The sequence below is a fragment of the Aotus nancymaae genome, unplaced genomic scaffold (genome assembly GCF_030222135.1).
Source record: "Aotus nancymaae isolate 86718 unplaced genomic scaffold, 86718_ANA_hifiasm-v0.15.2.pri h1tg000099l, whole genome shotgun sequence".
Taxonomy (NCBI): domain Eukaryota; kingdom Metazoa; phylum Chordata; class Mammalia; order Primates; family Aotidae; genus Aotus; species Aotus nancymaae.
Window position 1 is genome coordinate 6130727 of NW_026988514.1, and position 13782 is coordinate 6144508.

A 13782-nucleotide genomic window follows, 5' to 3' on the forward strand; every position below is an offset into this window, starting at 1 on the left:
GAAAAAGTCAGTGATGAATCCTTATTTATAAGATGGTTTGCACCTTATTAATATGACATTAACTAGAAGTTGTGACATATATGAGTGGTCAAATATTTAAAAACCAGTTTGGCAAAGGGACATTGGACATAAATCCTTGACTTCAAGAGTAAGGGCTGGTGCAGTGGCTCATGCCTGTAATCCCAGCACTTTCAGAGGCTGAAACGGGCAGATCACTTGAACCCAGCAGTTCAAGACCAGCCTGGCCAACATGGCAAAACCTCTTCTCTACTAAAAACACAAAAATTAGCTGAGCATGGTGGCAGTTGCCTATGGTCCTAGCTCCTTGGGAGACTGAGGCACTAGAATCACTCCAGCCTGGGAAGCAGAGGTTGCAGTGAGGTGTGATCATGCCTGCACTTCAGCCTAGGTGACAAAAATAGAGTAAATCAGTAGAATAGGGACCAGTAATATCGTTCTTTCCTTTGGCTTAAATTCCAGAAGGCAATATAGTCATTTTGATAAATGAAAAATGAGGTCAAGTTAGAATAAGAAAATAAATGTCACTGAAAGTGGGTAGGTTCTCTGACAACTGTTACGGGGCATGGAAACTAAGTCGGTAGTAGGTGATAACTGTGGCAGATTTCATACCTGGGAAAGATTAGTTCTCTAACATAAGACTGTGAAAAAGATTGACAACCAAAGCTCAAATTTACTTTCATTTTTAGGATTATTTTAACGTTTGTAATATAGACACCAGTGAAATTTTAACTCTGGTATAATGTGAACTAAAACGTTTACATCTTCATTACAAAGAAAAGACAAAGATCTGAAGTATAGATTTGAAGCAAGTGAAATGGCCATTTTTGTAGCATAAAAGCGGTTGCCTATTGACGGTTCTATATAGTTTATTCTGAGGTGAACTATGTAATGTTAAAGCTCAACGTTTCTAGGGGAATTTTATCCTGGTATTTTATTCACATGTTCTCTTTATGTAACCTAGATGCCCATACATTACTGAAATCCAGCAACACTGTCTGATTTTATTGCAACTCAAAGTTCATTTTTTTGATGTAGTTTTCCCACATTTCTAAATACACTATTCCTTGGTTTTAAAAAAAACATGCCAAAGCCAATCTTAACCAAAAGCCAAATTATTCTTGATTCTGTATTTAGGTTATGCAGTGTTTCTGGAAACACTTTGCTGCGGTGTGCAGATCCGCTAGAATCTTTCATCACCCAGCCCTTTTCCTAACACATTTAAGATTTCTGTGGCTTCATTTTTCCATCGCACAGCATCCTTGAGTATGGAACTACTTGGAAAATCCTTTGACAGCTGGCAGAGAAATCTCCCAGGTAAGTGCTAGTTTCTATGCAGATTTGTAGAAAACACCCAGAATCTATCAAGTTAAGGATTAAATGACCTTAAGTTTAATGGCCAGACACTTATTTACCTGGTTGGGCCCAGCGTTGTGCCAGTGATCAATGCAAAAGATCTAGGAGGCCTTCAGTGAAGCCTGCCTCCTAGGACACGGGTTGCTAAGGCAATTTCCTTCTTTCTTTCTTTTTTTTCTTTCTTTCATTTTCTTTTTCTTTCTTTCTTTCCTTTCTTTTTCTTTCTTCTTTCTTTCTTGCCTTCTTTTTTCTTTCTTTCCTCTCTCTCTATTTTTTTTTTATTGTACTTTAAGTTCTGGGGTACATGTGCAGAACTTGCAGGGTTGTTACATAGGTATACACATGCCACAGTGGTTTGCTGAATCCATCACCCCCGTCACCTACACTAGGTATTTCTCCTAATGTTATCCCTCCCCAATCTCCCCATCCCCTGCTATTCTTCCTCTAACTCTCGACCCCACAACAGACCCCAGTGTGTGATGTTCCCCTCCTGTGTCCATGTGGTCTCATTGTTCAATACCCATTTACGAGTGGGAATATGTGGTGTTTGGTTTTCTGTTCTTGTGTCAGTTTGCTGAGAATGATGGTTTCCAGCTTCATCCATGTCCCTGCAAAGGACACAACTCCCCATTTTTTATGGCTCCATAGTATTCCATAGTGTATATGTGCCATATTTTCTTTATCCAATCCATCACTGATGGGCATTTGGGTTGGTTCCAAGTCTTTGCCATTGTAAACAGTGCCACAATGAACATACATGTGCATGTGTCTTCATAAGAGAATGATTTATAATCCTTTGGGTATATACCCAGTAATGGGATTGATGGATCAAATGGGATTTCTATTTTTAGATCCTTGAGAAATTGCCACACTGCCTTCCACAATGGTTGAACTAATTTACACTCCCACCAACAGTGTAACAGCATTCCTATTTCTCCACATCCTCTCCAGCAATTTCTGTTGAACTTTTTCAAATGCATTTGACAAGTGACAGAACTTGCACTTAATGTGAAATTTAAAGAATATCAGCTTGTGGTTTAGGATTTCTAGGGTAAAGAACAACTTAGTGGGAAAGAAAAGTGGTATAGACGTTATAAGAATCTTGAGTCCAGTGAAAAATGGTTAACATTCTTTGAGAAGGAACAGGTTAGGTGACTCTTAGAACTGCTGTAAGGAAGCTGAGCAATTGGACTGTGATTAGGAAAACTCAGTGATAGGCCTAGAACCTAAGGTCTTTAGTAAAATATGGGTGGTATCTCCTTCAAAAAACCTCCATGGATTCCACAAAGAGGCTGCTGGCTTCTTAAAAATATATATTGCTTTATCCTCACCTTCTCAACTCTACGAACATTTACCTGTCACCCGAGCTGGGGACTCCTGTGTCTCCTCAGTGTGACAACTGATCACAGTCAGAGTGCTTTATCCACCTCCCCTTCCAGCCCCTGCTTCACCCAAGACCCTTAGAACTCCCCTTAAACAAAATCTTCCCAGCCTCACCCTTACCCTTTCTGCTACTTTCCACTGTGGCAGTGCTTGATGTTTTTCATTGTGACCCACTGCCGAAGCATTAACACCAGGTTCCAGAACACCCAGGTTGCATGTAGCTTGCAGGCTAACTGACCCCTTTTAATTTCCTTTATGTGAGTCCTCTGTGTGTGTTCTCTGAAACACCTGTTCCCAATTTGCTGCACTTGCTGATTCTGACCTACTCACAGCCTTACTTAGGCATTCTCAATCTAGCCTGAGGATGAGGTTGTACCCCTTCCTTCCAAAACCTCTTTTCCCCGGCATTAATGCCTTGTTCTGAAGGTAACTCTGTCTCACGTAGTCTAGAGGATTCCATCTTTAATTCTAAAATCAGTCTGCTATATTCATCTCCTCCACCAATTCTGCTCTTCAAAGTTGCATTTCACCTCCCCAACTTGGGAATGCAGCAATTTTGGTTCGGGCCTCTAAATGTCCCACTGTTTTTGAAGATGAGATCCCCATCCACCTCCCTCTCAGCAGCTAGAAGAGCTTGTGAAAAATGCAGTGTGGTATCCTGGATTTGATCCTGGGACAGATAAAGAGCGTGAGTGGAAAATCTGATGAAGTCTGGAGTTAGGAGTAACGTGCCAACACTGACTTTTTAGTTTTTACAAATGTACCATGTCGATACAAGATGTTCACATTAGTGGGCAAATGGTAAGGGCATACAGAAATGCTGCATTATTTTTGTGACTTTTGGTAAGTTTCTTTTTATAAAACAGCATCTTGGGTCCCAGAACTAATGAATCTCCATTCCTCGGGCCAAGGCGTAGGAATCTAAAGTTGTAGCAGACACCCTGAATGATTCAAATAGAAATTCTAGTCCTGTCCATTTCCTTTTATTCCTTGTCTGAACAGTTGCCGCTCCCTCCTTTCACTTACCTTAACGTGAGTTAATCCTTTAATGCTTCTGAATCCTAAGATTTAAATCCTGGTATCTACTTTTCCCAGATGAGAAAACTAAATAGTAAGAGGTGGAGTGTCCAGGATCCCAGAGCTCATAAAAGGTGAAGTGGGGACTTAAATTCCCAATCAGGCTCGCTCCCAAGTCTATGCTTATAGCCACGAGCTCAAGAGCTCTGTAACTGAAGGAACAAAAAGCAGCATTCTCACCAATATTATCCTGGGCCCACCTATTTATCCACCTTTCTAAGTCCACCAGCCCCTCTGCTTCAGCATGTGGACTTTGCCCTTTCCTTCCTTTCCACTGGAGGAAAATGAGCAATGGGAAAGCATGGGGAAGATGTGCTGAGGAGATCCCTGCACGCGGAAGGTGAAAGGTGCAGTTGCTCTTCTCTCAGGACTTAGCTTAACAGCTATATTTTCTAGTCTGCCTCTCCCAGCTGCCTTAACTTACATACTAATGTAACAAAGTTCATAGCGCCTGCTTTGACATGAAATGACATGCTCTCATATATTGCTAATTCACTTCTCACTAGATTTATGTGGTCTCCCTGAAACACTTTAAGCTCCTAATTACAGAGTCATGTCTCGCACATACTCATGTCTCAGAGTATGATGGAGAATGCTGACATACCAGGCGTTTGGTAGACTGGTGGCTAACCTTTATTTTGCCAAAGCAGCAATCAGCAGAAGGTGGTGTGAAAATGCATCTGAGGATCACTAAGCATCTGTTTAGATTACTAGGGAGAAGCCAACTCGGTTTGTGTCTGAGCTTCCTGATTTGGATTTGGAGCTCAATAGCAAGTTGTGGGTCCAACAGGTGTATAGGAAAGTTTTAGGAGTTTCTGTCCTCCAACCAGACACATAAAAAAGCACTGTTTCTATTCAGATTGTTTCAGCATAAATCGAGCCTTTATAAAATGGAAGGCTCTCTTGGGCAATGACTATTTTCCCATGTATCTTCATTTCTTCAGGTGGATCATGAAACAATAACAGGTTTGCCAGGAGAAACCTAGGAAGCATATTCAATTAAAACATGCTTTAATTCATTCTGCTTCTGTGATTGGAATTTGCTTGAGTTTAATGATTAATAAAATTTTTGCTGCTTAAATTTTTGGTACATCCGAAAACTATGATTTTAGAATTAAAATCCACATCTTTCCTTATAGATCCTTAGGAAGCAGTGTATCACTACATGTAAACATGAAAAGAGACTTCTATGGCATTTATTTTCTTTGCTATTGCTTTAATATATGTTAAAATTGATGTACATTAATTGGGAACAAAGAAACAAAAACACATTTCATTTTATCATAAATAATATGCATATTTAACAAAAATGTTATATCATTATCTTTCTATAAATAGAATACACACACAACATTTTTGCAAATAATAAAATTAACAAAAATAGATAGGACTAACATAACCAAATACAACTGCCTTTCTACTGACTGTCAGGAACAAAATAGAAACAAGACTTAGCAAGATGACCTGGGTTTCTTTTTGTTAGTGTTAAAACTTCAGATTTATAATCTCATCAATATTACATAGATTTTAGTCAGGACATAGGCATGGGCAAAGGCTTCATGACTAAAACACTGAAAGTAATGGCAACAAAAGCCAAAATTGACTAATGGAATCTAATTAAACTAAACTTCTGCACAGCAAAAGAAACATCATCAGAGTGAACAGGCAACCTACAGAATGGGAGAACATTTTTGCAATCCATCTGACAAAGGGCTAATATCCAGAATCTACAAAGAACTTAAACAAGTTTACAAGAAAAAGAAGCCCATCAAAATGTGGGCAAACGATATGAATGGACAATTCTCAAAAGAAAACATTTATGCAGCCAACTAACATGAAAAGAAGCTCATCATCACTGGTCATTAGAGAAATGCAAGTCAAAACCATAATGAGATACCACCTCACGCCAGTTAGCATGGCGATCATTAAAAAGTCATGAAACAACAGATCCTGGAGAAACAACAGATGTGGAGAAATAGGAATGCTTTGACACTGTTGGTGGGAGTGTAGATTAGTTCAACCTTTGTGGAAGACAGTGTGGTGATTCCTCAAGGATCTAGAACTGGAAATATCATTGGACCCAGGAATCCCATTGCTGGGTATATACCCAAAGGATTATTAATCATTCTTCTATAAAGACACATGCACGTGTATGTTTATTGTGGTACTGTTCACAATAGTGAAGACTTGGAACCAACCCAAATGCCCATCAGTGACAGATTGGATAAAGAAAATGTGGCACATATACACCATATGCCATGGAATACTATGCAGCATAAAAAAGGATGAGTTCATGTCCTTTTCAGGGACATGGATGAAGCTGGAAACCATTCTCAGCAAACTAACACAAGAACAGGAAACCAAACACCATGTGTTCTCACTCATAAGTGGGAGTCTAACAATGAGAATACATGGTCACAGGACACACTGGGACCTGTTGGGTGGTAAGGGACTAGGGCAGGGTAGCATTAGGAGAAATATCTAATGTGGATGATAGGTTGATGGGTGCAGCAAACCACTATGGCATGTGCATACCCATGTACAAACCTGCATGTTCTGCACGTGTACCCCAGAACTTAAAGGGTAAAAAAACCAAAAAAACAAAACTACTCCAACTGCATATTAGGCATGAAGAACTAACCTTTGGGACCACCAAACTGTAAAACTGCTGCCAATAGGAAGTGGTAGATCCTATTGCTTGAATCATTGAAAACCAAATAAATTATAAGGAGTATGTGGGTGAGAAAGCAGGCCAAAGAATTATTAGCTCTGTTGTTCTGTATGTCACATGATGTCATGAACTTCAGTTACACAAACAAAACCGTTTACAAAGACTATGAAAAGTGTCCAAATTATTAGTCTCTTAAAATAGGAGCAGAGATGTCCTAGAAGTGTTAGGTAAGTCTTCCTCTTCAGTTGACACTCTAAGTAATTACCTATATAGTATACTACATTGAAGGAAAAGAGACTGATAATTTTTATTACTGATTTCATCATTTCTCTCTTGTTTTCTTCACTTGGAATTTGAAGCAAGGTCCATAAGTCACTTTGTGTCTGTATTTATGGCTGGCACTACACAGGCCACGTGGGACAGGGCAGGGGCCCAGAGCTTCAGTGCGTAGTGCTCAACAATGATGCAGGAAGAAATGCTTCACTTTCGGTGTAACAAGGATTTAGGAACAAAAACAGCCTTTACAGGAAGGGCTTCAAGCAGGTCAATGTGGCACCAAGACTGTGATGCTGAAGTTGAAATAGTGATAGTGAAAGTTTAGATTTGAAAACTGGAAGGAAAATCACAGAACACTTGGCTTAGGTTTACAAAGGTTGTGCTAGAATCACTTTGCTTTAGTCAATATGGTGAGAGAAAAAGGATCCTGTTGTATGATGTACTTTTACTGCCGGTTGCATTGACACCATGATTGAGTCACGTCTCCCAAGAGACGTGAAAAGGTGGACCTACAAAAACTCGTATGCAAATATTTACAGCAACATTATTTGTAATAGTCAAAAGTGTTGATTTTGTATCTTGCAACTTTGCTGAATTCCACTATTAGCTCTGGCAGGTATTTTGTGTAAGTTAGGGTTTTCTACATGTAAGATCATGTCCCCTACAAACAGAGATAATTTACTTCTTCCTTTCTACTCAGAATGCCTTTTATTTATTTTTCTTGCCTAAGTAGTCCGGTTAAAACTTCTAGTTCTATATTGAATAGAAACGGTGAAAGTGGGCACCTTGTCTTGTTCCTGATCTTAGGGGAGAAGCCTTCAATTGTTTCTCCATTGAGAATAACATTCCTTGTGGATTTTTCCTACATATTTATTATGCCGAGGACATGTACACTTCTTGAGTGCTTTTCATGTGCCAAGCTTTTCTGAATGCTCTGCACATATTATTTCCTTAATTGCACATAATTCTGTGAAATAGGCTCTATTACACTTCTTTATTTCAGATGAGAAAACTATTGCACAGTGAGGTATGTTCTCCCTATAAATGAGATGATTTCTGTATGTGGATTTTGTTTTCACATGGCATGTAGGTTTTATTAAAATAATGATTTATTTAGTTATGTTAAGCTTTAATTTTAAACAAACCAACTTTGTAGCATTATGAATCACCCCATATTGTGAATTTAGATCACACAATCACTTATTAGATGATAGACTACTGCGGTACAGTGCTAAAGGTCATGATTACTCCATATCCTACTTAGAACACAATTGTTTGGAGTTTTTGTTTTTTGAGACAGAATGTCTCTCTGTCTCCCATGCTGGCGTGCAGTGGCATGTAGCCTCAATTTCCTGGACTCAAGTGATCTTCCACTTAAAAATCTAATATATAGGCTGGGCACGATGGCTCATGCCTGTATTCACAGCACGTTGGGAGGCCCAGTTGGGTGGATCACTTGAGGTCAAGAGTTTGAGACCGAGCAGCCGCTCGGGCAGAGCCAGAGAAAGACCGAGGCTCCGGGCACGGCGGGGAGGGAGGGAGGCGAGGCAGCGGAGCGGCCCGGGCCGGCGGAGCAACCATGGGCGCCGGGGTGCCGGGCCCCGCCACGAGCCGAGACCTCCGGCCGGACTGGGGAATGCCCCGGCTGCCAGCCCCGCTGACACTGCCTCGGACGATGTGAGCCGGCGACGCCGCGGCTGCTTCGCGGGCAGGGCGCGCGCTCCCACCAGCCCCAGCCACCCCTGTGCTAATTTGGGTGGGGGTCACAGTACCAGGCAGCTCGGGCTTTCGAAGCGGGGTTGGCTGTTTTCGGCAGCTTGATTGGGGGAGGCGACACACAGGGCTCTTGGAGATTTTTTTTTTTTTTTTTTTTTTTTTTATTGTTTACAGATGTAGTTCTTGTTAGAGGATGCCGCTGAGATTTTTTTTTAAAAAAGCGGGATTAACTGTTTTTGGCAGCTTGGTTTTGGGGGACCCTAAAAAAGGCCTCCTGGGGTTTCTTTTATCGGGAGGAGGGGGCGGTGGTCCCGACTTGGCCAGCCGCCTGTTAAGGCGGGGAGCGGATAGCGGGGGAATGCGAATCCGGCTCCCCCGCACCATGATGAAGACGGAGCCGCGGGGGACCGGAGGTCCTCTCTGGAGCGCCTCCCCGTACCGCAGCGCCTACGAGGCGGGCATCCAGGCACTGAAGCCGCCCGACGCGCCCGGGCCCGACGAGGCACCCAAGGGGGCCCACCACAAGAAATATGGCTCCAACGTCCATCGCATCAAACGTATGTTCCTGCAGATATGCACGACGGCAGGCCCTCGGGCGAGGCGGGCGGCGGCGCGGGCCTGGCCCGGGCCCCGCGGGCGTCCGAGCGCGGCGTGCGCCTGTCGCTGCTGCGGGCCAGTAGCCTGAACTAGAACGTGGACCACAGCGCCCTGCTGAAGCTGAGCATCAGCGTGTCGGAGCCCGTGAGCCGCTTCGACTCCAAGCCCGCGCCCTCCGTGCAGCCCGCGCCGCCGCCGCACCCGCCGTCCCGGCTGCAGGAGACGCGGAAGCTGTTCGAACGGAGCGCCCCGGAGGCCGCAGGCGGCGACAAGGCGGCCGCTGAGACCGGAGCGCGCCGGTCTGCAGGACCGGAGGAGCTGGACGTGGTGGTGCGCTTCAACGGCAGCACCGAGGCGCTGGAAAAGCTCGATCCCGACGCCGTGTCCCCGACGGTCAGCCCACTCAGCGCAGTCTTGGAGAAGGCCGACTCGAGAACCGGTCTCCACCACGGGCCCGGGCTCCCCAGGGCCGTAGGGGGGCCCCAGGTCAGCTCGAAGCTGGTCAGCAAGCGGTCCCGGGTGTTCCAGCCGCCGCCGCCCGCCCCGTCGGGGGATGCCCCAGCCGAGAAGGAGCGCTGTCCCGCAGGGCAGCAGCCCCCGCAGCACCGAGTGGCCCCCGCCCGGCCGCCCCCCAAGCCCCGGGAGGTGGGCAAGATTAAGCCGGTGGAGGTGGAGGAGAGCGGGGAGTCGGAGGCCGAGTCGGCGCCCGGGGAGGTGATCCAGGCCGAGGTGACGGTCCACGTGGCCCTGGAGAATGGCAGCACCGTGGCAACCGCAGCCAGCCCCTCGCCCGAAGAGCCAAAGGCCCAAGCGGCCTCGGAGAAGGAGGCGGCGGCGGTGGTAGCGCCGCCAGAGCGGAGGGTGGGCAATGGCCGGGCCCCGGACGTGGACCCCGGGGAGGTAGATGAATCCAAGAAGAAGGACTTCTCGGAGGCGGACTTGGTGGACGTGAGCGCCTACAGTGGGCTCGGTGAGGACTCTGGGGACAGTGCCCTGGAGGAGGACGACGAAGAAGACGAGGAGGATGGGGAGCCCCCCTACGAGCCCGAGTCGGAGTGCGTGGAGATCCCGGGGCTCTCGGAGGAGAACCCGGCCCCAAGCCGGAAGATCCATTTCAGCACGGCGCCCATCCAAGTGTTCAGCACCTACTCCAATGAGGACTACGATCGTCGCAACGAGGATGTGGATCCCATGGCGGCCTCTGCTGAGTACGAGCTGGAGAAGCAGGTGGAGAGGCTGGAGTTGTTCCCTATGGAGCTGGAGAAGGACTCCGAGGGCCTGGGCATCAGCATCATTGTCATGGGGGCCGGAGTGGACATGGACCTGGAGAAGCTGGGCATCTTCGTCAAGACAGTGACGGAGGGCAGTGCGGCTCATTGGGATGGCAGGATCCAGGTGAACGACCTCCGGGTAAGGTGGATGGAACGAGTCTGGTGGGAATGACCCAGAGCTTTGCGGCATCCGTGCTCCAGAACACCAAGGGCCGAGTGCGGTTTATGATTGGCCGGGAGCAGCCAGGAGAGCAGAGCGAAGTGGCCCAGCTAATTCAGCAGACTTTGGAGCAGGAGCGATGGCAGCGGGAGATGATGGAGCAAAGATATGCCCAGTATGGGGAGGATGACGAGGAGACGGGAGAGTACGCCACTGACGAGGACGAGGAGCTGAGCCCCACGTTCCCAGGTGGCGAGATGGCCATTGAGGTGTTTGAGCTAGCGGAGAACGAGGACGCGCTGTCCCCTGTGGACATGGAGCCCGAGAAGTTGGTGCACAAGTTCAAGGAGCTCCAGATCAAGCATGCGGTCACCGAGGCAGAGATCCAGCAGCTGAAAAGAAAGCTGCAGAGCCTGGAACAGGAGAAGGGGCGCTGGCGGGTGGAGAAGGCCCAGTTGGAGCAGAGCGTGGAGGAGAACAAGGAGCGCATGGAGAAACTGGAAGGCTACTGGGGCGAGGCCCAGAGCCTGTGCCAGGCTGTAGATGAGCACCTGCGGGAGACCCAGGCACAGTACCAGGCCCTGGAGCGCAAGTACAGCAAGGCTAAGCGCCTCATCAAGGACTACCAGCAGAAGGAGATCGAGTTCCTGAAAAAGGAGACGGCACAGCGTCAGGTTCTGGAGGAATCGGAGCTGGCCAGAAAGGAGGAGATGGACAAGTTCCTGGACAAGATCTCAGAACTAGAAGGAAACTTGCAAACACTGAGGAATTCCAATTCTACTTAACAGGAATCATTCCTTGACTGGACAATAATTAACCCCCTACCACTGTCCTCCCTCCCCTGTCCTTAACACCCCACCCCTCCCCCACCAGCCTGGGGACAGGTGCCCCAACTCCCCCCACCCTTCCACCCCACCTCCCCCAGCTTCAGGGACCAGAGGGCTCATATCACAGGCCCCCTTAAGATGGCTTGGGCAGACAGAGGTGGCCGGAAGGGCGGTTCTTTCTTGCCCCATGGGGCTGAGGCATAGAGGCTGAGGGCTGCCGAGGGCTGGCCTGGTGGTAGGACACGTGCACCTGCAGATCAAACTGCCAGACTTTTCACACTCCAGCGTTTGTCTCTGGACTGGAACGGGGCTGGGGCTCTCCCAGCATCTCGCCAACTGGAGGCTGCTCCCTGCCCATGGGGCACCTGGGTGGCCTCTGGGCCTCTTGACTTGAGATTCTACCTTCTCGGCCCTTCCCTCTCCCCCATCATTGTGCTGTCTCTGTTGCATTCTGACCCTCCTGCCTTGGGGGTCGGGGGTTGCCTCAAAACCTCCCCCATCCCCTTTCCCTGTCCTGGGAGGGATAGAGTCCCCACCAGAGCCCGGAGGCTGGGCCTGGCCCTGGCCCTGGCCCTGCACTGATTTCTCCTGTGTGCTTCGGGAACAGGGGAGTGAGAGTAGGAAGAAGGGAGAATTCAGGATACCTGGTCCCCAGCTCCCCATTTCCTGGGGCAGCTGCCCTCAATTTCTCCTTGTGCCTCCCCTCTCCCAGGTGCCAAATAGCCATAACCTCCCCCTGGAACTCTTATGTGGCCTGTCGGGTCTAGGTTTCCTTGTCAAGGCTGGGAATGCCAGGGAGGAGAGGAGGTCAGCTTGGGGAACCTGGCTACAGAGGCCCTGGCCTTAGGCAAGGGGACCATTTCTCACTGGAGAGCCAGGGCCTATCCTGTTCTGCTCTGCCTGCCCAGCCCAAGGTGATGCCTGGAAGCCTTGTACTGATACCGAAGGGAGTCAGCCTCACCCCACCCCCACCCCCCACTGTTTTTCCAATGTTTTGACTGGAGGGCAAAATTTTACTACTACTCATCTTTTTGGAGACCAGGGCTGCCCTGCTGGCAGCCTGCCTTCTAAGTGAAATTGACTTTGTTTCCCCACTTTAACCCCAAATTGGGGCTCGGACCAAGGGAGGTGAGGCCCCCCCAGGTCCCCTCCCCTTTCAGAATCCATCTCATTTTGCCACTTCATGCCTCTGCCCCAAATCTGGGTTTTTGTTCATTGTTTAAAAACAGACCACCCATCCCATCCGTTTTGGCTTCTAGTCCCCTGTAAATAGACCATGACTTCTATCAGTATTGCTTGTCCCCACCCCTTCCTACCCCCAGATGTGCCCCCATCCCCTGAAGGAGCTGGCCATCTCAGTCCTGGGCCCACGCACTTCACCCCGGAAGATGGAGGGGGCGGAACCGGGTTGGCGGGACTGTTGCTGGCTGCTTGGACCAGTGGCCACCCTGCCCAGCTGTCCGGAGGACCGCGTCTCTGTATATAATATATATATGTATGTATTGTTCCTGGTTTTGTATGGACCATGCCCTCTGTCAGGTCGTCCCCATAAAAGCAGCCCCCAGAACCTGCCTGCCTGGTTTCTTGGTTCACTGGGGCAGGGAGTGGGCAGGGATCAAGGATGCCAGGCTGCCCCGGTGGTCCCCTCCCACCAGTGCTGCCTCTAACCCTGAGGAACTTCCTACAGTGTCCCCCGGGTGCCTCTCTGCTCCCATTCCACCCATCAACACCCATGCTTTTTGTCCAGTCCTCCTGGGCAAGGCTGGGGGTTCCTAGAGAGTTCGTTCAGGCTGCATTCCTTTTTCAAGGCATCCAAGAAGTTCAAAGGATCAGCTAAATACAGCAAGGTGAACCCCAAGTCGTTCCCCCAGAAGGCCTCTAAACTGTGGGGACACTCTAGTTTGGGAATCTTCTGTTAAAAAAGAAAAAGAAAAAAAATAAACTGTGGGGATACTCAAAAAAAAAAAAAAAAGAGTTTGAGACCAGACTGGCCAACATGATGAAACCCCGTCTCTACTAAAAATACAAGAATTAGTTGAGTGTGGTGGCGCACACCTGTAATCCCAGTTACTGGCAAGGCTGAGGCAGGAGAATCGCTTGAACCCTGCCTCCGTCTCGCTCTGTTGTCCAGGCTGGAGTGCAGTGGTGCGATATCAGTTCACTGCAACCTCTGCCTCCCAGGTTCAAGCGATTCTCCTGCCTCAGCCTCCCGAGTAGCTGGGACTACAAGTGACTACAGGTGGGTACCACCATGCCCAGCTAATTTTTGTATTTTTAGTAGAGACCAGGTTTCACCATGTTGACCAGGATGGTCTCCATCTACTGACCTCATGATCCACCCCCCCTGGCCTCCCAAAGTGCTGCAATTACAGGTGTGAGCCACTGCGAGGTCTATATATATATATATTTAATTTAACATATTAATGTAAT

At 47.8% G+C, this 13782-nt stretch overlaps 1 protein-coding gene across 1 annotated transcript; it reads left to right on the forward strand.

Annotated features, from left to right (window-relative positions):
• The first annotated feature begins 8840 nt into the window (after positions 1–8840).
• On the forward strand, positions 8841–11415 carry LOC135271937 (neurabin-2-like). Its single transcript, XM_064370059.1, is given in 3 exon segments — positions 8841–9087; positions 9090–10505; positions 10508–11415. Coding segments are annotated over 3 exon segments (2451 nt in total). The 5' UTR covers positions 8841–8855; the 3' UTR covers positions 11311–11415.
• Positions 11416–13782: the final 2367 nt, after the last annotated feature.